General features: G+C 45.6%; 1 protein-coding gene across 1 annotated transcript in view; it reads right to left on the bottom strand.

The window, feature by feature from the left end:
- LOC144129807 (uncharacterized) overlaps nt 1–22332 on the bottom strand; it is a 76291-nt gene that overhangs the window by 24176 nt on the left and 29783 nt on the right. Inside the window, exons 7-11 of the mRNA XM_077663876.1 lie at nt 18758–18828; nt 18108–18202; nt 14667–14799; nt 13148–13390; nt 6314–6555 (exon numbers count right to left, since the gene is read on the bottom strand). Of these exons, the coding sequence (XP_077520002.1) occupies nt 6314–6555; nt 13148–13390; nt 14667–14799; nt 18108–18202; nt 18758–18828 (784 nt within the window). The remainder of the gene's footprint in view (nt 1–6313; nt 6556–13147; nt 13391–14666; nt 14800–18107; nt 18203–18757; nt 18829–22332) is intronic.

Raw genomic sequence — 22332 nt, 5'->3', positions numbered from 1 at the left:
GATGCTGAATTAAACGAGTTTGAGTGAATGTATGTTTATAAAATTAAGCGTGAAACAAGACGGAGATGAAAAGAGTGCAATCTTGCTTTTCGTCTTCGTCTGAATTCTCCAAACATGCGTTGCTAAGGGCGCTGAACAGCGCGTGAGGTTTACGGCACACCAGAGAGCGAAAGCAGCGAGAGATGACAATTAAGCGTTAACGTGAGAATTTGGGCTAGTTGGACAAGGTTGGCGTCAAGTGCTCGGCTACAACCTGTGCATTAGCACTACGTGAGCGCTTGTGCCGCGCTGTCGTCTTCTCTGCTTCTTCATCTTTTTTGAGCCCGTTAACCACGAATGCAATTAAGCCCAGCCCAGCTTTGAAATAAAAGCGGTTGAATGGGGCTGCAAACGACGCCCAAAAGCGCAGAAGGCAGCGAAGCGTGCTGTCAGTCAAACTAAGGCTGATGGTGGCGCAGGCTACCCAAGCCGCGAAAGCAAGCAGACTATATGCGTGCACTTCGTACACGCATATACGTACACATCATGCGTTTTCACTTCGAAGTACACAGGAGGGCAATGGCAGGGGAAGATTCCAGATAATAAATCTTTAAGCCGTCCTTCATTACGCTACGTTTTTCCTGCAATGTATTTGATGATTAGAGCTGCTTTATCCAAAATCAACATCATGGTATCAGATTTTACGGTTAGTCATTCGCAAAAGCAGCCCGCCCCCGAGGGCACATCGCATTATTTTGCAAGGGTGCAAGGGTGACAGGGCCAATATGTGCGGCTTAGGAGGGTATAGTTATAGGTCAGTTTTTGCGGCTTTCTTTGAGTATATGGTTCGGGCTAAGATTCTCATAGAATAAAACAAAAATTGCAGCCTTCCTCGGCGTTGCGAGTATGGCTGTAAGCAAGAAATGCATTGCCGGAAAGGTTTAGTGCATTTTTTGACGGCTCAAAGACGGTCGTAACAGCACAAAGGTATAGGCCTGGTCCTTTGGCTGCTGAAGAACAATCCCTTGCCTTCGCCCGCTTTTGGTCTTCCAGCCTGGCAGCTCGCATGGTGCCCGTGGCTGTTTTCGCAGCATAAGTAGCCTTCGAAATGTGCTCTGTTGGTTAGCTGGCAAACGTTCTCTGCTTACGTCGCCCGTTTTGATACTTTACGTGCCACAACGCTGAGCTGCTTCTCTGTTTCGTGCTGGGCAGTACGCTCAGCGCCTCTCGCTTTCTCGATGTTTCACGCCCCAAAGCGCAGCAAACATTTCCGCAGCAGAATGAACGGATGAAATGACAATTCCGAACAAGTAGCGCGGAAGGTTTAGGCGATGGACTAGTGGCCTGATGCATCGGGAAGCGAACTGTTGGAACGTTTGAGCCCTGCCTTGCTGCTATATTATTCTAAAGCTGTTTTTTTTTCTTCCACAGGGCGCCGTTCAGGCGGAAAATTTCTCATAGTTTCAGATAAGTAGAGGTTCAAGTATTTCCTCATATTGAGATTCGTGTTGGGCTTGACGTATTCCTGTCTCCGGACGATATTGAGCTCAGTTTGACGCGAGAATGGTGGCGAAAAGCATTTCACGCTAAAAATGAGAAACACTTCGAACCGCCACTTTTTTTTCTTCATTCAGTATTTTCTCGCAAGAGCCAGGTTCCGCTAGTCTAACTTCTCCGATAATCCTTCGCTTCGAAATATACTGTCACTGTTTTGCCCTATTGCGGTATCTGAGGGTGATTTTTGCTGTTTTTGGTTTACCGTGGTTTTTGAATGGATGCTGGTATTTATTGCATGTTTGGTTGTTGTTCACAAATGTCTCAATTTGCCCGCATCAGTCGGGCATGCGTGCAGTTCGTCGCCTTGTATTGCTGTTTTTACAGCTTGATTTGTCTATGCTCATGCTCATGCTGACCACTCTTAGCGCGCCGTATTTTGCAGCGACCGTGCAAAGTGCTTATTTCCATCTTACCCTGCTTAACAGCTTTGCTGAGAGGAATGGCCTGATCAATGCATGCATAATCCTGAAGAAAGCCGGTGTGTTGAGGTAGTAGACTGCTTTCAACCGGAGCGGTAATGAGTCCTGAAAAAAATGAAGTGAAACAGAGCTCTGATAACAATCAGTTCTTGGGAATGACGAAAGTTTTCTGAAAACACTGAAGAATACTTGTAGCAAAACCTGCAACCTTCTCCTTTTCAGCATCGCTCAAAGGCTGTTTACAGGCACAGATGATTGGCTTCGTTTGTAAGGACAAAATTCTTTTCAAAGCATTGAGTAATTTCAGTCAGTCTTCCACAAATATTCTTGACACTGAATAAAAATTGCGTTGCCAGATGCTCATCATAACTTGCTGTGGATCAGTAACTAGAAGAAAAGTGCTTTCATACTTGGAATTCTTTCTTTTCGTTTCGCGTGGAATTAGCCAGAATGTAAAATTAGGTATTGTCCTTAACGATCCCTTTTTCTGAACAGTAGCAGGTAGCCAAGGTTGCAATGTCTTTTACTCTACAGTACAAGGTGATGCCAGTGCTGAAGGCTACCTACGTCTGTGGAAATGTAGACGCTTTGCCTGTTGCGAAGTCGGGCGGCTGTGATCACGGTATAGAAATATTTTGCGTTCTTTATAGAGTAGTGTATATGATCAATGATCAAGTTATTTAAACCTCATTTACAGAATTTTTGCCTCACTTTATGTTATACAGCAAGTTCTTTTATTTTGGCGTTTGAACATGCCACGTGTACCAGTGTCGTGGCTTAGAAGCGGTAAAAATTTATTACGCCCATTTCTGTACCCGCGGGCAACAAGCACGCACAACCATAGGCAAAATAAAATGGAGCACGTTGTGACAGTGCGCAGCGCGTCTCCGGAGAGTCGCTATATCTGGCGACATCTTCCCTTTGTGGGACCGCGGACGAGCTTGAACAACAGTCTGTATGGAACCAGGAATCTGTGTTCAAAGATTGATTGGCAGTAAGGTGTATATTTTCGTCTTACCAAAGAACGCAGTCCGTATCTGAACTTCTTTTACGAGCGCAGTTACCAAAATTGGCTATTCGCAGAAAAATTTCTAGGCTAAAGTTTATTTATCAGCTTTATCACAATATGTTCAATCTGGATTCCAGCTTGTACTTGCGGCCACCCGGAAGATTGTCATCGCGTACTAACCATTTTTTTGCAGTAATGCCGTACATGCCCAGAGTTGATGTGTATAAGTTTTCGTTTCTACCTAAAACATGTATAGATTGGAATAACCTTGACCGACGCGTATTCGACAAAACATATTCTCTTGAAACCTTTGTAAAACAGCTGGAACTGTGTTGTATTGACTGATTATCCCATTTCCACCTTGTAACAGCCCGCAAGGGCTAACAATATTTGTAAATAAACAAATAAATAAAAAATCTCCGGGTGTCGGGGGCCAAGGCTCATTATAGGTCTGAAGGCTGACAGCCTAGCCGACATCTCTAAAGGGGCTCTGAAAGGGGTTCTAACAAAGTTGCTGTATACCTGGGATGTTAAAGCACGCCGCTTCACGAATATTGTTCACGAAGAATTTTTTAATGCGCTTTGTAGAAACAGAGTTACATATAGTCAAATATCAATTTCAGCGTGTTCGCGCCTTTCCCTCTCCTCTCGTCACATTTTGCACGCTGGAAGGTAGGCGCTCCTCCGCCAGCCCCACCTCCGGGGGAGAACTTCCTCACCCGCCGGAGCTACGCGGCTTATTGGCCGCGGCCACGGTAGCTGCCTGACGTCTGAAAGAATCTAACCAATAGCCATCTCTCAACATGTCTACGCAGATGCAAGAGACGGAGGAGGGTGCGAGCATGAAGAAGTCTCCGGGAGAGGCTCGCCAAATTTAGCGCGTGTTTATAAGTCCTCTGCTGCTTGTAGAAGTGTATTATTTTGCTCAGGTGTTCATGACCACACAATGCACTGATTGAACAAGTTGATGTCCTCTCCTTGAAAGGTGTTTCAAAGCCCATTTAAGCCTTCAATTGGTCAAGTACCCTACCCGGCAAGAGTGGCGCCGGCCACAGAAGAGAAAAGGCGCGAGCCGGTGGGAAAATGCGGGAGAAGACGGGAGGAGGGCGAGGGAGAAGCTTCATCCAGGAAAGAGGGACCGCGCGAATGGGCGGGAAATAAGGAGAAAGAGCCAAGCAGTTTGGTGACAAGCAAGGCCCGAGACGACAGCACTGGAAGTCGGTCCTCCGGCGACCGAAGCTGCGAAGCCTTCAGGGCAGAAGCAAGACTGAGCGAACGAACAAGGTCCACTCCGCAGTCCTTCCGTTCCTTATGAAGAAGACTCCGGTGCCAACGCAGCAGCATGCAAGCTTGGGCACCCCAGCCTCTGCATTATGTACTGGTTAATATGCAATTCTTGAATATATCTGTTTTGTTCCAACTAAGTCTAGCGGTGTCTCTATGCCTCTCCATACCGTGTGGACCCGCCCAGTATGTGGGGCTGTCACAATGTTTTTCTGTTATAATTTTACAGACGCTAGTTGTTGTGGGGATTTGGACGCATGGAGTAATCATGCGTAGCTCCTTGAGTGATCCTGCCGCGAGGGCACAGAAAATATTTCTGCTCTCAACGAGCAGCTATCCAGCGCAGTCAGAATGCCTCTTTAAATTGAGACACTGCAATGGTGAACACGAGACATAACTAAAAGGGAACACGACGCGCCAGCAAAGTTGACAGAAACTTGAGATTTTGACATGAACTTTGCTTAAGCATGTGCCGACGTGTCAGCAAAAAGTAAAGACCGATGTAAAATTTCAAATAAAAAATTTCAAACAAAAGTTTGCCATGGGCTTACGCTTAGAGTTAAAAAGCTTAAGGCTATCTTCAGGTCATGTACTACCCGCGAAAAAGATGCAATCGTGCAATCCTGTCTGTAGCTTAGGTACTATGCTGTCCCAGGTTTTTGAACATGTACGTCCAGGGTATCATACAAAAGCTCACCAATTTCGAGCTGACTCGGACAAAGTCTCCAGGCCTTCTTTCTTGAGTCCGGAGAAAAGCTCATCACACTAAGGCATATATATATAGTGAGAGAGCTCATGACAGTTTACTACACTCCTTCCCATAAGTTCGTAGCAGCATTATGGAATGCAGAGACCGCCTCAGCAAATCCGGAGAGCACGTTGAACGTGTTTCTACGTGCATCGTCGCCTGCGTGTCGTCTGCTCGTGGCGTACACATATATAATAAAAAAGAGCATAAATCAACGCTGTCTACGTACCATAAACTTTTGGACGCATACATGTGCTAAACGCAAGCATTTTCCGGAACGTAGGCAATTAGACACATTCTCAAAGTTAGGTCAGCGTATGCAAAAAGTTAAGCATTAATATCAGTTTAATGGTGCCATCTCGTCTCGTTGTTGGGACGGTAACAATTGTTGTAAACAAACTAACGCTTCCTTTTAGGACTAGAAGCGGCACAATCGCCACTCTAAATAAAAAAAAATAAAGCAAATGTATCGCTCATACGTTTTGCTATAGGCGAGATAAGATGAAGCGAATGCCTGGTGCCCCATTTATGGCCACTGAACGTACTGATAACGGAAGTATCAACAATGAATCCAGCCCGAAGCGAGCGGCCCTGCTTTGAAGTGCGCCGCCATTTTGGAGGGATATTTTAGCGTATGCAAGAGCCATATAAACTCGGGAAATGGCGTACGTAACGGAAGCGTACGGAAAGGCTCGATTTGAAACACCTTTCGACACGTTTACACAAGTGAAGCACGGCATTTTTTTATGGCTACGCTATTCTATATGCCCACCTTATACTGGCACTAAACTCTGCAGAGGCAGAACGTCGCCCCTGCACGCATTGCAGAATTGGTAGTGCTGTAGAGACTACTGATATGGAGTATAAAGGTACAGTTAGCCTAGGTCAGGTTCAAAATTAGATGAAGTTCAAACGAGGGCGATCATAGTTAACGGTTGTAAAAAAGTTGCATAAATTGAAGATAATTTGTCGCATGTTTGGTTTGAGTTAGATTAGGTTTAAAGTAGATTTTAAATCGAGGCATTCACAACTATTGGTTCTGTAAACAGAGACTGGCTGGCTTCGGTGCGGTGAAGTTTTGGCGGTAGTCACGAAACAAAACGCTGCGTGCGCTCAGAATTAGTGGGTTATCGATCCGTGAGCTTTCGTCCAGGGTTCTTGTGTCAAGGACACGCCAAGCTCGTCTTAAGTGCACAAGTGACAAACAAAAATGACAACCAGAAAGTAACTAAGGGCCTGTGCCCTCTACCGATGATGAGGAGTACGATCCGATATATAACTTCATTACTAAATGAGAGATCCTCGGCGCATTGAAACTATGAAAGAAGTATCATGAGGCCTACGCCGACCGGTCGGGTCACTTGCCTGTCCACTGGCGATGACTCTTCTAGCGAATCTTGGGGTTATCTGCATCATGTGGTGGACACCGAAGCCTTTGAGATCTATGATGGCCACGATACCCCGTATTTGCGTCTCCTCTTCCCGCAAGTTGGATTCTGCAGCCACTAATGCGCACCTCATAAGGTCGTCCATTGAGCAGATGTCGGGACTCCATTTTCCTTTCAGAAAAGAGAAACAAGCGCTCAATTTATTACTGTAAAGTTAGCAAATAAAACATTATGAGGACAAAATACAGTAAAATAGTGCGTGCAGCGTGATCTATGAGCCTTTTGCGACCTAATATCCACCACCATGAAAGCACTTGCCAAGAATCCCGTTGCAGAATACTAGGCAGAGATATTTGAAGCTAGGTGGCGTGCTCTTCCTGAAGGGGAGAATTATCTTGCTTGCAGAAAGCGAATATGCTGCTTGCCGATGCAAAGCGGTTTCTTGGCAATATATTGCCTCGAATCTTTGCAGTGTTTGTTCATTCTTCAAAGCTGCCGGCACGCCGCTTTATCGCTTTGTTTGCGATGCAAGACGCGACCAGATTTATCTCGATTAATCGCATCCAGGCAGAGCTGATTGTACGTTGTTCTAGAATGTTCTGGTAACTTTTCACGCTTTATTTCGAAAGTTCGCTATCAGCTTTAAATTGAGCACGGCTGACAGCGGCGGGCATTAATCTGTTCGACGACCGCCGAGCACGCCTGTTGCTACGCCGCCGCCGAGTGATTCAGTCCATTGGGGGCGCAAGTTAATCCAAATAGAGTTTTGTTTAGGCTCCATTTTAGCTGTCGTTCGGCTCCCCGGATTGCAGTCACCACTTCGTGACAATATATAGTTGAAATAATACTTGTGAGCTAAATGTTCGTGCATAGGTCTAATTATGATGCATTGTCTTTTTTTGTCATTCAGACACGTCTCTAATACTGTGCCGTCAACTTGTAACTTCACTCTGGTGAATAAGTGCACGATAACTGATACTAGTAAGGCATCCGTGCCTTGGACTGTTTAATCATGCATCATCATATCCTTCTACAAAGACGGCAGAGCATATACAAAAGTAAGTTGACAAATTCAAGAAGCAAAAGCATTCGGCGAACTAGAGGCTGCAAAGAGAATTAAAGTTGGTATTGTGTCTTGAAACAAGCGAGTTTATAGGTCAGCGATAGAAAGCACACTTTTAAATGGCAATTGAAGCACAGCTGGCCACCATTCGCACTATCGTATCTATAGAGAATCGGAGGCCGTTGGTGCGTTCGGAGAAGAAGCCACAAGTACTCAGGTTGCTGATAATGCATCCTCGTTTTTAGAACGCCAAAGCGATATCAGGCTTCCAGCGCGATAGCCACAAAGCGAAGTGCAACGCTTGCAAGGCAGCACGAAAGGCCTCAGTTCCGCAGAGATGAGCCTCCCGTGCAATCTCTCTGTTTACAGGCTTATCTGAAGCCACACTAAAAGAACGGCTGTGTACTACGTGTCATACTTACAAAGAAGCCTCCTAGTCCTGAAACGATATTGCAAAGAGAAAAGACGTTCAGGCAGGAAAAAAAAAAGTGCCATTTTGAACAAAGCACTTAGTGAAAAACAGTACCTAAGAAAATTAAGGTGCACGCCCAAAATCTACTGTTGGGGACAAAAGTCAGTAGGACGCTCGGAAAGTGACTTATTCACATGGGCACCATGTTTTTGAGCCATGACATCATTTCGGTAAGGAATATATTACAGAAAGTGAGTTCGAATTTTAACCTCGTAAGTCTGGTCTCGATTCGGCGGCTAATAATCAGAGGTGGGCATTTGACCTCAAAAATATGGACCTCACATCAACTTCAAAAAGAATTTGCCGACCTCACTCACCCTCAACCTCATTGTGTGGTGAGGTCGTCTAAGGAGACCTCAACCTCATCAGTTGAGGTTGAGGTCTCCTTAGACGACCTCACCACACTTTTCCTGAACCCACTGCTGACCTCACACAACCTCAAATGGTGAGGTTGAGGTAGGCTGCTCGACCTCAGAAAAAAAGGAAAAACAGAACAAAAGGCGGTTAAGAAGTTTTGCAGCTAAAAACAATTCTGAGAATCCTGTGCGACAGGAAAGCCAAATTGATGACGGTATTATTTAGTAAGGTGTGTACAGACACTATTCATGCGCACGCAATAGGAGAAGCGTATAATCTGGGATGAACCCTCATAGAGTACATGGCCTGTGGGCAGGGGTGTCCCATACGCGGTTACCACCAGTACGTCGATGAGTATTTTATATGTGCCAATATTTGGCAACCTGCTTTGTGTATACTTGTTCGTATTGGAAGCCTCTCGCTCATTCACGCACGAACCGGAAATTGACAAACACAGCTTTTCTACACCTTCTACCAGAAATTAGGAGGAGGGAGAGGTATCCATGATACTCCTTTCAGGCTTGAGAATCGTTACCGAATATAAAGAAACTAGTCATCGATGTACTTTCCAAAGCGACGGTTATGCAGACGCATATCAGTATATTTCGATTTTCTAGCTCTATCCTGCATAGCGAGAATTATCTTTTCAGTCATCTGTATGTTGCCTTCGAAAACATTTAACAAGCTGCGACCGTAGTACACAAACAGAGGCACGTTGTATTTGTGTCTGTGTAGAAGCGAGCGGCTTCTTTTATTAATGCGAAAGCATTAGATGGCCCACTTTCAAGGTCATATCCGCAAAAAAGTGTCCGCAAGAAACGGCACCATGGGACGTCACAAGCCGACGAGTCACGCGACGAAAATGATGACGTCACATAATAAAGCAATGCTAATGTAATTAGGAAACGCTAAAACTAATTAATATAATTAGTGATGGCATCATGTGAGTGTAACGTAATACAAGGTAACGTGAGAGCGATGTTGTGTGCCAACAAACCTAGTCACGTGACGATGCTGTAATATGACATCACACCTACTCACGTGACAACGATGTAATTTCTCGTCATACCAGGCCCCCATCCACCCTCCTTCCACCCCCATTTCAAGATCTGGATCCCACATTACTACACATGCGCGCATGACGCATTACAAAGAGAGCCCACAACCCGGTCCACATTAATGGCATTCGCATTGTACAGCAGGTAAACGCGCCAGTTCTCATGTATGACATACTGCAAAGATCATGCAACGTCACATGCCTTTGACTCTCGAGATGATGGCGGTGATGATGATGCTAACAGTGCATCCTTATGAGCCCGAGGAAGTCTGATATAACGCTACGAAATTAAAGTTGCCAGAATATTGATTATTTATTCTACATTACCCAGCAACCGAAGACAATTATTGTGTGGGTAAACAAGAAAACCTGCAGCTAATAATTAAGGATGATGATGTTGATTTTCCTGGGAGGTCAAGACCCTCCCCCGTTTCCGCCACTTCCCTCCAGGTGGCGATGGTAATGGTTTCGAAATCCTGGAAATTCTCCGATGACTCTGTGAACCAGCGGCATTTTGAAGGAAAGGGCTAGATTACGTCTTCGAACAGTGTGCCAACTATTAAAATCACACCGGTCAGAACAACTGGCCTAGAGCGGGCAGCGTGAACCGCTCTCTCTGTCAAGAGCACCATGGATCTCCGCTCAAATTTCCCTGCAGCGAAATCTTCTTCCGAGCCCCCCCACCCCCTCATACGCCTCAGCATAATTCTGGGTGCCATTTCGTCAACCAGTCTGAGACAAGCTGCTTTAAGTCAATCACTTGTTTTCCTATAAAACTGAGCTAATAAATGGTACTCCAGCATCCTCGACGTTTTTTACCCACGAGCACCGCGCGAGCATACTGCGAAGCCGTTTAAGGTGAACGATGCGTCTCTGCAAAACAGTTAAAGGAAAGATAACGTGTAGTGCCTGGTGGTGTGCAAGGCAGGTCGCCAACCTAACTGATTCCATGCGAGAAAAAAAAGGGAATGATTAGAAACATACACACAAAAATCGCACACTAAAACAGAAGCGAACAACAGTGTGCCCCATTAAACGTCATATTAGAAGGTTGGAAACTGCGACTCAGCAACGCAGCGCGAGCATGTATTCAGTTCCATGCACACATTCTCATTAAAAAAACAAAACAAGGAAAAGGAATCAGCTACCACAGCACCATACATTCATTATAGTTTTGCATTTTTTCGCCGCTGCAACACCGCTATGCTGGTGTGAACGCTTCGTGCTGCGGTGTTTCGGCATAATAAGCGAATTTCTGAGAAGGAATAAGGAACCGACGACAAAAAGAGAGGTTATTCGGAAGGATAAAAAGTGAAATTATATTTGCATCTGCTTTCATTGCGGAACGGGAATATGCAGAATTAATGTGAGATTCGAAAGGGGAAGTCACAGATCAAAACCTTCGACGGTATTATACAGGTTTTTCTAGCTTCGTGCTTTATTAATGAAATCAGCAGGTGTCCTCGTTAGGAACAGCCTGAATGACATTCTCTCGCCTGTGCTGACTACTCCAGTTTCTGTTGAGTCCGCTTGTAATGTACAGCAGGATCCTCTTTATTCGGCTGCAAGGCAAGAGCCATGACGTCAGCGCCGGCAACGAGCATGAACACGAAGCAGTCTTGCTTGGGGCCATCCGCACTGCAACGAATTTATTTCGTGCTTGTTGGACTGAACTTATTTGTTTGCGGCATCAAAGCTGCCCCGGGCCAACGTGAGTTTAGTGCTTTGCGCGCTCCCGGGAATTTGAGCCAACCGGCAGGCAGATACGGGTGCTACGCCAGCGGGGCAAGGGGGAGGGAGAGTGGCGCGCTGTGATAGTAACACTCCTTCCGGGAAGACCAGAGGGGTGCGTCTTCCTGTAGGCTCGGACTGAACGGACATTACGTCGCAGCACGGAAAGCTAAGAAGAAGAAGAAGAAGAAGAAGAAGAAGAAGAAGAAGAAGAAGAAGAAGAAGAAGAAGAAGAAGAAGAAGAAGAAGAAGAAGAAGAAGAAGAAGAAGAAGAAGAAGAAGAAGAAGTTTATTCACATCACATTACATGATGCAGGAAGCCTGCAGAAAAAGCTGCCAGAAGCCAGCTTGACAGGGCCGCAGGCCCCCTTTCATTGGCAGTTTGCGGAATGTCGTAAAAAAAAGTTTATACACAGCATATTTTATCACAACATGTAAAGAAAAAAAAAGTGAAAAATACAACATATTACAAGAAAAACGCTAAAACATATATACTGTTACCACATTTCAGTGTAACACGTGCTCACATTTTTAATACATTGATGGGGAAATATTATAGACACAAAATCTTGTTTTACTTCGTTTTGAAAAGATCGCGCAATGCTTTGAAAGTTATATTGTCGAGTTGGATATTTTTAGCTTGCAAACTGTTTAGTAATCGGGGTAACTTGTTTTGCAGCATTTGTAGACCGCATGTAGTTCTACTTGTGTTAACCTTCCATGGTTCAAAATGACGCGTCTGGTATGAATCTACATTATTTTCTAGCTGAGCTATGTTCTTGTGGCATCCGATTGTCCAAACAGGGGAAAGCGAACACCAAGCGTCATTGCATGAAGACTGCGGTGATGCGCTGCAACTCCGCTTCGGAAGCGGCACTCGTCGGAGTAAGACGTGGCAACTGCAAACAGTCTTGACCTCAAAATTTCGACCTCACTGAATGACGACCTCACGCAACCTCAAACTCCCACGTGAGGTTGAGGTCTGATTTTCGGACCTCACTCATAAAATTTCGAGCCGTCGCCAACCTCACCTCAACCTCACCTCACGACTTGAGGTTGAGGTAATTTTGAGGTTGAGGTGGACCTCATGAGGTCGAAACCTCATGAGGCTGCCCAGCTCTGGTAATAATAGATATCGGCTTCATTTGCGGCTCACACATCCTAAAGGCGTTTGTCCCTAACTTACAGCCGCGCTGGAATGAAGCGCGAACAGCGCCTGTGAGCAAAACAAAATATATTTATTGCCAGTGTAATTTAGTCCGCACTGTACGAGTAGCCTGATTAATGCTTCTAGGGAAAAAGTGTACAAAAATGCATATTCATAAAACAGTTTTAAAGGAATATCTCTTTGCAATGCAGAAAAGTACGGCATATGCGTGTTCGGGTTTCATTCCGGTGATCCTGTATGCATACTTGTTTAGAGCCAAGAGAAAAGTTAGATTTTTCAATCGCAGTAAGAAAAAATAAGTCTACTTGAAGTTTATATTTTCACCTTGAGAGTGAAGACAGGCAAAAAAAAAAGCAAATGCTGCACACGGTGCATTTTAGCACGTTGGGATTACGACGAATGGTTAGCAGAGCTTGAATGTTTATATCATCAGGGATTCTTCTGCGCAAAACACTACCAGCACATATTTATTTCGCATGTTACGGAGGTAGATATGAGGACCGGTCCGTGGTGCGCTTTCTTCCAAAGTCTTATCTCCAGAGGTCTTCAACAAATGTGATATTTAAGTACACAGAAATAGCCTGCCGATTGCAAAAAAAGAATGAACCAGAAGCAAAGAAAAGAAAGAAGGAAGGAAGAGAGGAAACAATGAAAGAAGGAATAAAAGTATTGAATAAACATGAGGGAAAAATGAAAAGAAGAAAAGACGAAAGAGCGGAAAGACGTCATCATCGCCATTGCAAGTGCCTCCCAATAAAAATATAAGAAAACATGCTCTCAGACACGAGAATAGGCATTGCGCTGCAAAATACACATCTCGTGCTACATTTCGATTCCATCTGCATCTTCGGCGTCAAGATTGCTGTGCACCATCTAGGCGCCGGTACTACTGCGGGCGCAATTGTTAAGACTCACCAAGTTGCAGGTAACCGACAGCTCTTCCGCGTGTATCCCTGGCGAACATGATGAGGTTGTGGTCGTGAAAAACCGCCTCGTAGGGGATGTTCGACGGTGTCAGGTTGTCGAAATACTCCGGCACGTCCCTGCGTGTCCGTAGGTACTTCTTGCAATTCTTGAAGGCGTCCTCCACTCTGTACTTCTTGGCGCGAAGGAACATGACCAGGACGTCATCTGGAGGAACTTGGATGCTCTCGTCTTCTGAAGACGAAAAAAAAGCGCAATGACTAAGCAGTGTCGGGTAAAATGAAGATCAGAGCAAAGCTTTCTGATTGGCACAAGGGGTGATCTAAATACGTCAGTGACCGCATTTCATTTGGGGCATCGGCCTGTTGGTTTGATGCAGCATTGGACACATTGTGATGGCATTATGGACGGCGTTGTAGTCATAATTCACACGTTCGTTATGGTTATTTAACCGTAACTTACTGCTTATATGAAGTCCAGCTGTTCGTGTAAACTACGCATTTCTTGCCGGCGCCATGTTGTGGTTTTCGACCTTGTCCATGCTTCCGCATAGTCACTATGAAAGAAAAACTCGCCCGTTCAAGGGGAGTTAGCATAAATTCCGTCACATCATATGTCGTTGCTCTATCTCGTCACTGACGGGCGGGCGCACTCGCGATCATAACGTCCCCGTAGCATAAAGCCATCCTCGCTGACTGGCCCGTTAGTGAGTTCTAGAGGAAAAGACACTACAAACAAACCTAAATTGTGGAAGGGTGATTCCCCTGTCGCTTAGACTTGTTGCTGAAGAGAGTTTTAGCGTAATACGAAGAGCCAGCGCGCTTCAAAACTCTCAACATCAGGAAATACATTTATAGCATTTTTGTAACTTCTATTACTGTGCTCCTAAGGAGCCACGGCAGTCGACAAGGCATCGCCACTGCCATCGTTTTTTCAAGACAAGGAACCGAGACCCTAATTTGAGCATGTAACTTTGGTTACAGGCGCGAAAACAGACACAACACCAAAGATGTACAGTTACCAGCATGCCCAGCAAGGCGTTCTTTTCAATATGTAAGACGGTGCAGGCGAAGATACAACATAAATTAGTGAAGCCCATTCGGAGCAGTGCTGGACCTATTTAATGATTTCGGCGGCTATTATCATCTACAACAAATGTGCTACGCCAGGAATAAAACCTACTTCATGCTTACGTTTACTCTAGATTGCGCAAGAGGCAGTGTTTTTTATATCTTGTCACTAAAAGTAAGATAAAACGTCTGTGCCCACAAAAAGAAGACATCTCAGCTAATGGGTGTATAGCTGATTGGTGTACAGTTGAGCGTAAAGAGCAAGAAATCACTTCAATTATTTTCGTGATCATTGCTCTCACTGCATACACATCAATAATCTGAATGCTGCCAAAACAGAGCCCCGCCAACAGTGCCACTGCATTTGCTACAGCAGAGGTATGCTCTGTTCATGGCGGTTCTATACAGGTCCGCAGGTGTTTTTCTGGCCCTCATTTTACCTTGTAGACGCTGTCGCAACCTCTCCAAGGAATTCTGCTTCACTTCCGGAGTTTCTCCAAGTTCCCGCCTCGCCACGACTTCGAGGTGTTCTTTGGAACCGAGGTCCCCCGAAGAATCACAGGTGAACTTGTACTGCAAAATTATAAAATTACACGTACTTAAGAGCTGTAGGAACGTAAACTGTTTCTCTGCTGTTTTATTGCTGACGGTGGTGGTGGTTTAAATACACAATCTGGATTAGCCTTACAGTATAGCCTGTCGGCGATTGCTCCGCCTGGATCTGATTTAAGTGATTATCTCATGGTACCCTGCATGCCGTGCATATGTGACGGTTTATTATCTTTTTTAACACCTTCATCAGCTGTGCCCGCCGTAGTAGTGCCATTCAGAAAGGTTTTCGCATTTACAGCGGGGCATAGGGAAACGCCTGACTCGTTGACTTTTCATTTTGGGTGGAAAAAAACAGCGCGAAAGGGACGGAAGACAAAAAAGAAGGAAACCACACGGACGAGCGCTGACTCGTTGACGTTGAGCATTTATGCGGTTGTAGGCAGGTAAAACGGGTCGTTTGCTGCTCATTTCTGACTGGACGCTCCCGTTTCTTCAAGTCGAATAATGCATGTCCGCCGTAGTTCCTGGGTTCAGTAATGTGATGACATATGAACCTAGGCGCACCGGAGCGAGCTGCTCGTTGTTCTGTTTCGCTTTTGGATGTTAGTACCTTAATTTTCTGCTGCGGCGACTTGTTATGGATTATAGAACGAAAACTCTACTTCACGTTTAAAGCTGCAAAAACCGGGCCGTCAATGCAGCATATATAGACCTCGGACTTGAATAAATAAATAAAATAAATAACGCATTGTCTGGGATTCGAACCCGCTGCGGCGCGAACAGTTAAGCTTCACTGGCCGCCGATCAGGTCTCTTGTTAAGCGGCAACACACTCTCGCATTGTGCATTCCACATCGAAGTCTTCATCAACTTCCATCTGCGTCGCGAACAGATCAGAACAACTTGACATCGATCGGAGCTTATCCTGAGTTCGATATCGTCGCTAGACGTGCCGACGACCCATCAAAGCAAAACTGTGAGCCAGTTAGGCTAAGGACATGCTTTCGTATTTCTACTAGGTTTGACTATGTTAAATCTCTACCATATTTTATTTTATCGATATTGTTGTATATCTCTACCAGCAAGTGTTCTTATCTTTTGCTCGCCCAACGTGAGGCTACATTCGGGGCTACTCGCGATGAAGTAAGTCAGATCCACGGATTCCTGTAACTGTCGCGTTAATGAATGCTTCTCCGCAGTCGAACGTTTATCGTCACAGGCTGCTGAAGTTCTCACAATAAAAAGTTAGCTTTTAGAACACTACGTCTATACCCTTCCCTGCCCGCTTGCTTTCACCACTACGGGCCAGGTCATGTTTCTGAGCCAACCTCAAAGGTACGCAAGGGGCAAGGCATTTCAAATGCGGCCGAAGGCTCTCCTTGTTACCGCCTAAAATGGGATGAAGTTCTGAAGTTTTCAGTGGACTTGGCTGCAAAAATTGGCACGTCTCATGCTTGTATACGCAGCCGAAGGAATCAAAGTGAGAAGTCCTCAAGACAGCAATAAGAACCAGCGCGAATAGACAAGGCCGAACACAAGACAACAAGACTAGTGCTTGTGTCTTGTCTTGTGCTCGTCCCTGTCTGTTTGCGCTGCTTCCTATATTTATGAACTCTGACCAACAAGCCCGAATCAAGACTCTAGTTCTTCAATATAGGGCCTCGCTCGTCTGTACAAGCCATAATCAATGGACAAGAGTAGTGGTACTATGTATAGCTACGGGTAAAAGAACAAGAAAATGACTCCAAAGAGATGCACTTCAGTAGAGTTGGTTGTTGGGCTTGTTGGTATTTAAGATTTAAGTTCAAGACGGACGAACACAGCGCCGCGTTCGTACACTCCAAAGAGTTCCACTAAGGCGCGAGCTGATGCTATAGACGTAAGAAGAACCCTAATTTTTTGGATGAGCATAAAATTGGGACGAGTGTGGGAAGAACATAGTACGTACTGATGGCGCTATATGTCGTGAACTTGCAACGTTTTTTATTGACTTTCTGGACTTTAGAACTAAAGTTTTGTAGACATGCGGAGGCAGTATCTCACTGCATAATTAAAATAAATTCATCAGTATAATTTTGCAGGATGACAAAAAAATAAAAGGGCGAAAACATACCTACGAGAGTACAGTAAATCGGTAAAAAAATTTCAAAATAATTTCATCTGCTTCTGACGTATGCAGCTGCCGTAATTCTGTGCGCTTTTACCAGGACTGTCAATTCTGACATCTGGGACAGCATTGTGAATTGTATGGTATGCAATGCGGTCCATGTAATATGGTCAGTATTTTTCGTTCTTTCACGAGCTGGAAAGAAAATTACTCCCATTTATACAGTTTGTACCGTGCGTGATATGAATGCCATTAAATATTTTGCTTATACAAGGTGTTGCACCTAAGATGTTACACAATTTTAAAAAATAGGCTTTTCGAGTTAGGTGCCCGCTTTTTTCGCCATAGCGCTGTCAGTGGTGCAGTGCATCAGAATGCAACTAAGACGGGCTAACTAACAGGCTGCTTAACTAATGTTGAATAGTTAACTTCTTACTATTAATATTAGGTTCCTTAATTGTTGAAAGGCGTGTAGCCCACCGTAAATAATATTCTTATCAGTTTTTAGAATTTCGAAAGCATGGTTACCCTTGGCGTTGTGGCGCAACAAACTTTGGCTATTTCGGCCAGTTACGTGCACTGGAGAGGATGCTTTCCCTGCTAGCTTCTCGAAAGCGAATGCATTCTGGCGCGATGTAGCCAAAATTTGTTGGTCCATAGCGGCGAGGGTAACAATGTTATCGAAATTTTAAAAACTGACACGGATATTAATTACGGTGGGCTACACACCTACCAATAATTAAGCAGTCTAACACTAATAGTTAAAAGTTACCTATCCGATATTGCTTACCCGGCCTGCTATTAGCACGTTTTAGCTTATTGTGATGTACTACACCGGTGACAATGCTATGCCGAAAAAAAAAACGCTCTTTTTAACTCAAGAACGCCTATTTCTAAAAATTGTTTGAAATCTTAGGTGAAACCCCTTTGATAGGCTGTCGCCCTGTTAGGTGCAGCCATAAATAAAGGTGGATGTCAGTCTATTCTGATTAAACACAATCGCGCCTATTGCAGCCTGAATGAAGAAACGTTGCTTGTCAGCGATCTCTATCTGCCAGCACCAGCATTTACTATTTTTTAATAACGAACGCGTATTTTTGGAAAGAAAGCCCTAGCTTGATGCGTTTACTTCTGTGCGTACCCTGCATTTAAAGAACTTGCCACTGCGCCGCCAACGCTGTCTGGGAGAAAGGGAAACAGAATAGTTCATGCGCGGCACTCACCTGTCCCTTCCCGTGCCACATGTCTCGAAAGTCGAAGCAACCGTGCAGCTTTTCACAAATATCGTGCTCAACGTAAACTACGGCAACGCGAGGACCTCACTTGCACTGGGGCAGCATCCACGAACCTATTCACGGGTTCCCTGAGAAACACTGCAAGCTCGTCACCAGAAGCGCGTGTGGCGCTCCGCCCGCAGCAGACAAACGCGTTTCCCCGCAGATATGCTTTCACAGCGGACGTCCCTCGACTGAGCGGAAAGTCGGCACAAGGCGTTTAGCAGGGACGGAGTCACGCGCGTGAAGGCCATCGCACCCTTCCACTCGATTTCCTTCTTGATGCCCAACCAGCTGCGTTCAATGTTTTTGGCTTTTTTGGTTTGTGTAAATGACCGGTGACGAAAGACACTGTTGAGCGCTACTGTGCAAGTGCTGCCATCTGTCGGCATGGACGAGAGCGAGCGGCGAAGCTGGGGAGCCTAGTACGACGTCCACTGTGTTCTGAAAGGAGCAATGCTATGCTTGGTATTAAGGCAGCACCACATACTATCTACGAGCACAATTGCTTTGGCATTTGTGTTTGTGTGACAATAAGGAGAAAAGACCTTATTAGAAAAAGCAAAAGCTGAAACAACTACCTTACAGTATGTTCTCACCCTGGCAGCGTATTGTGACTACGTACAGTGAGATACTTGGCGTCTCATTCCTCTGTATAGTTACCTTTATTCTGCATTACACAAATGCCGGAGAAATTCCCAGTTTGTGGGCAGTGGTTTATTATCTTCCGTGCGTCATTCAGTGCCCTGTCTTAGCATAGTGAACAAGCTTTCATACATGAACGCAGGTTTTAGCAAGTAATCAATAAAAAGAATACAAGTTCAATGATCGCACACAAAGGCGAAGGTGACCTCTGGGCAGGTGCGGTATGCCATTAACTTCGTAGAGCGTTGCATACTTCAAAACACATCTCTTCATATCTCCTTATCAGTGAGCATGTAGCCGACTGCAGCACCCACTGTCTGACTGCAAGATAAAGACCGGTATTGTGTTCCGCCGTGATAGAGCACAGCACATGGAGGGGGAGTGGCGATCCTAGTGAAGAAAAATATCCAGGCACTAACTTTGCAAGAAAATAATAATAATGAGCGTCTTTCTTTGAAACTCACGCGGGAGTAGTTCGTTTTTATTATTCGCTGTGTGCAGTTAAGCTGACTCACCGCCGCAACTTTTTGCGTGATCTGGCCGTGACTACATGACACCATTTTTTCATGATAAAATATTCCTTACTGGTAATTTTAACCTCCGAGAAGTTGACTCGGACTGTCCGTAGCACGATACGAGTCTTGACATCAATGTTTCATGCATATATGACATTATGCTTAATCTGAATATACAACAAGTTGTTCAATAGCCTACGCGAATAGAAGGTGAATCGGCATCTATTCTTGAGTTGGTATTTGCTGAGCCGGACAGATAAAAGTGGTCTTCACGTGTTCCATTCAACAAATGGACGATGTGGAACCTGCAAAATTTATTTCTGTGAAATATTTCTTGCGTGCTGAAGATGCAAGTGTTCTAGGTTACATCAGCTTATGCCTTGAAATGTTTCACGAAGCCTTGATTAACTGTGAAATAAATTTAAAGACATTTGCGCCTTCTGCATTTGCAATTACATTCCTAATAAAGTAAATTTGCAAGGAAACTCCTTGGACCATGAAACTGCATCTATTCTTGAGTTGGTATTTGCTGAGCCGGACAGATGAAAGTGGTCTTCACGTGTTCCATTCAACAAATGGACGATGTTACTACCGGAATAGACCAATTATTGAACTACCACTCTCAGCGATAAGAAAGCGCTCAAAGAGTAATTCTGACACCTTATAAGGCGCCAACAAAATAGAGTGCAATAGAACTAACGCAAAACTACACTCTAGCTGCTTGATCTTAGATTGCCTACCTAATCATTATTAGCGTAGCCAGAAATAGAATACCTTACCATACCGCAATCACTCCAGAAGCACCGTTATCAGGGCCAGTATCTGGGACGCTGCATTTGGGCCGAAGTAATATCAGGATTACATTAATTTTCATTCTTTTCACGCTTTATAGGAGTTTTATGCGACGTCATATAGTGCGTTCTTTCTTGTTCATTGGTTTAAACTTCAGATTTCTTAATAAACAACCGAAAACAAAACCTTGTTCGGACCGGGACCATTTGTGCCAACGGCTTGCTCTGATAAATGCTACGTTAGGAATACCCGTTACACATTTTTTTAAAACAGCCAATCGGCAGCGGATACTAAACATCGTAGTATTTGATAACTGCATGTGCATACGCTGTTTGTTGTGAGATGGCTGAGCTTTGCGCAAATGATGACAGTTCTCTAAGCGCATAGCGAAAGGAAGGGTAGTAGGAACACTTTAATTTCATTGAGATTACGACCTTTCAAGACAAAAACACGTTCTACTCCTTGGCGATGGCGGTGGCCAGCTTCTCCAGCATTGTCCTTTCGAGCATAACTTTTTAACCTCCCTGCTGTTGTTGACCTCAGTAGACATGGCACATACCCACGCGCGCGGATTGGCCAAGGTTAAAATTGGTAGTGAATGCTGTTGCAAAAGGGTTGCAAGCCCCAAGGGTAGCGTTGGCCTGGCGGCCTGGGGCAAAGCTGGAAACATCCGAAGGTCCCGGCAAAGGATGAGTCGACTGGCAACAGAACAACTTGTTTATTCTGGCATCGCAAAAGAGCAGCCGGTCAGGGCGACCACGTTACTCGCAGGAAGAAATCGAAGTCTCTCCTTGGCGTCCGGGGCAGCTCCCTTTATACCCACGGAGTCGAGGGCAAGAAGGAACGGCTTGGGAAGAGGCGTCCGATACGGCGACGCTTGAACATGTCCAGACGTGACGGGCGCGTCCGCCGGGCCGGCGCCGGTCAGACCTCCTCGCCTCCCAGTTGGGGAGCTCCTCTCCCCGGCTGCCGCGCTTTGACAAGCGTGGGCACCAACATGCACACACACACACACACGCACGCACGACGACACGTGGCACTGAAACCTGCCTGGACGCGCTTGGCGGGAGGCGTTGCGGCAGCGATGAACGGGCCCAAAATGACCGCCACTTTGAACGAAGCCGCGGCGTCCGTTGCATCCGCGCCGGCTATACCGCGCGTCGTAGGCGAGACGTAACAGACCGCCCCGCCGGGAGAAGGAGATCCCGATGGTCAGGGGACTGCATCCGCTGTCCAGAGGGATGTCGCTCGATGATGCTCATAATCGAAACCGGTCGTCCCTGGACGTTGCTTGAGCGCAGCGCACAGAGAAGGCCTCGTTCTCAGGTTCAGGTTCACACAGGGCACTGCAAAGTCACTTCGGGAGAGTTGCCATTTTTGTGCTCGTTCCCAGCAAGCGTTAGAACTACGCCGAAACGCAACCGCTCAGTCAGCAAGCACGAGACAACCCTCACTAAGCTCTGCCAGGCTCTTTCCCCTTTTATACTACTGCCTAGTTCCTTACAGTAGTCAAGCAGCACTCAGAACGCGTCCACAAAGTGGAAAATTGCACTAGAAAGCACATAATCACTTTGAAACACTAAACAAAAGCAATATGTTAAAAATCCTGCCTCAGGAAGAAAACATCAGTAACAAACAACTTTGAGGCGGATTCCTACGTTAGGGGCTTCGACTTAAGCCATCGGCGTTACCGTTGAGACTCCCCTTTTTGTAACGCACCTCAAAGGAATATTGTTGCAAAGCGAGGCTCCAGCGCAGGAGGCGGCTATTTTTGGGAGAGATGGTCTGCAGCCATTGGAGAGGGCAGTGATCCGTCTCAATGATAAACCTCGAGCCGGCTAGGTAGCATGACAATTTCTGAACGGCCCACACGAGACACGCACACTCTTTCTCGGTGGCGCTGTACGCCTGCTCACGACAGGTCAGCTTACGACTAGCATACAGGACGGGGTGTTCCACTTCTCCATTGTCCCTTTGGCGCAGTACAACGCCCATGCCTCGCTCACTAGCATCGCACTGAACAACGAACCCTTTTGTGTAGTCTGGCGATCGTAGCACAGGCTGGCTTGTTAGGGCGCTCTTTAAGGCGCTAAAAGCTCTTTCCTTTGTCTCGCTCCAGACGACTGTTTGGGGCTCTGTTTTTCTTAGAGCATCCGTCAGGGGAGCCGCGATATCGGAGTACCTGGGGATGTACCTCTGATAGTAGCCGGCGACACCTAAGA

This window comes from Amblyomma americanum, chromosome 4, assembly GCF_052857255.1.
Source record: "Amblyomma americanum isolate KBUSLIRL-KWMA chromosome 4, ASM5285725v1, whole genome shotgun sequence".
Lineage (NCBI taxonomy): Eukaryota > Metazoa > Arthropoda > Arachnida > Ixodida > Ixodidae > Amblyomma > Amblyomma americanum.
Note: the sequence above shows the minus strand (reverse complement) of the source record. Positions and strands in the feature narration are given on the sequence as shown.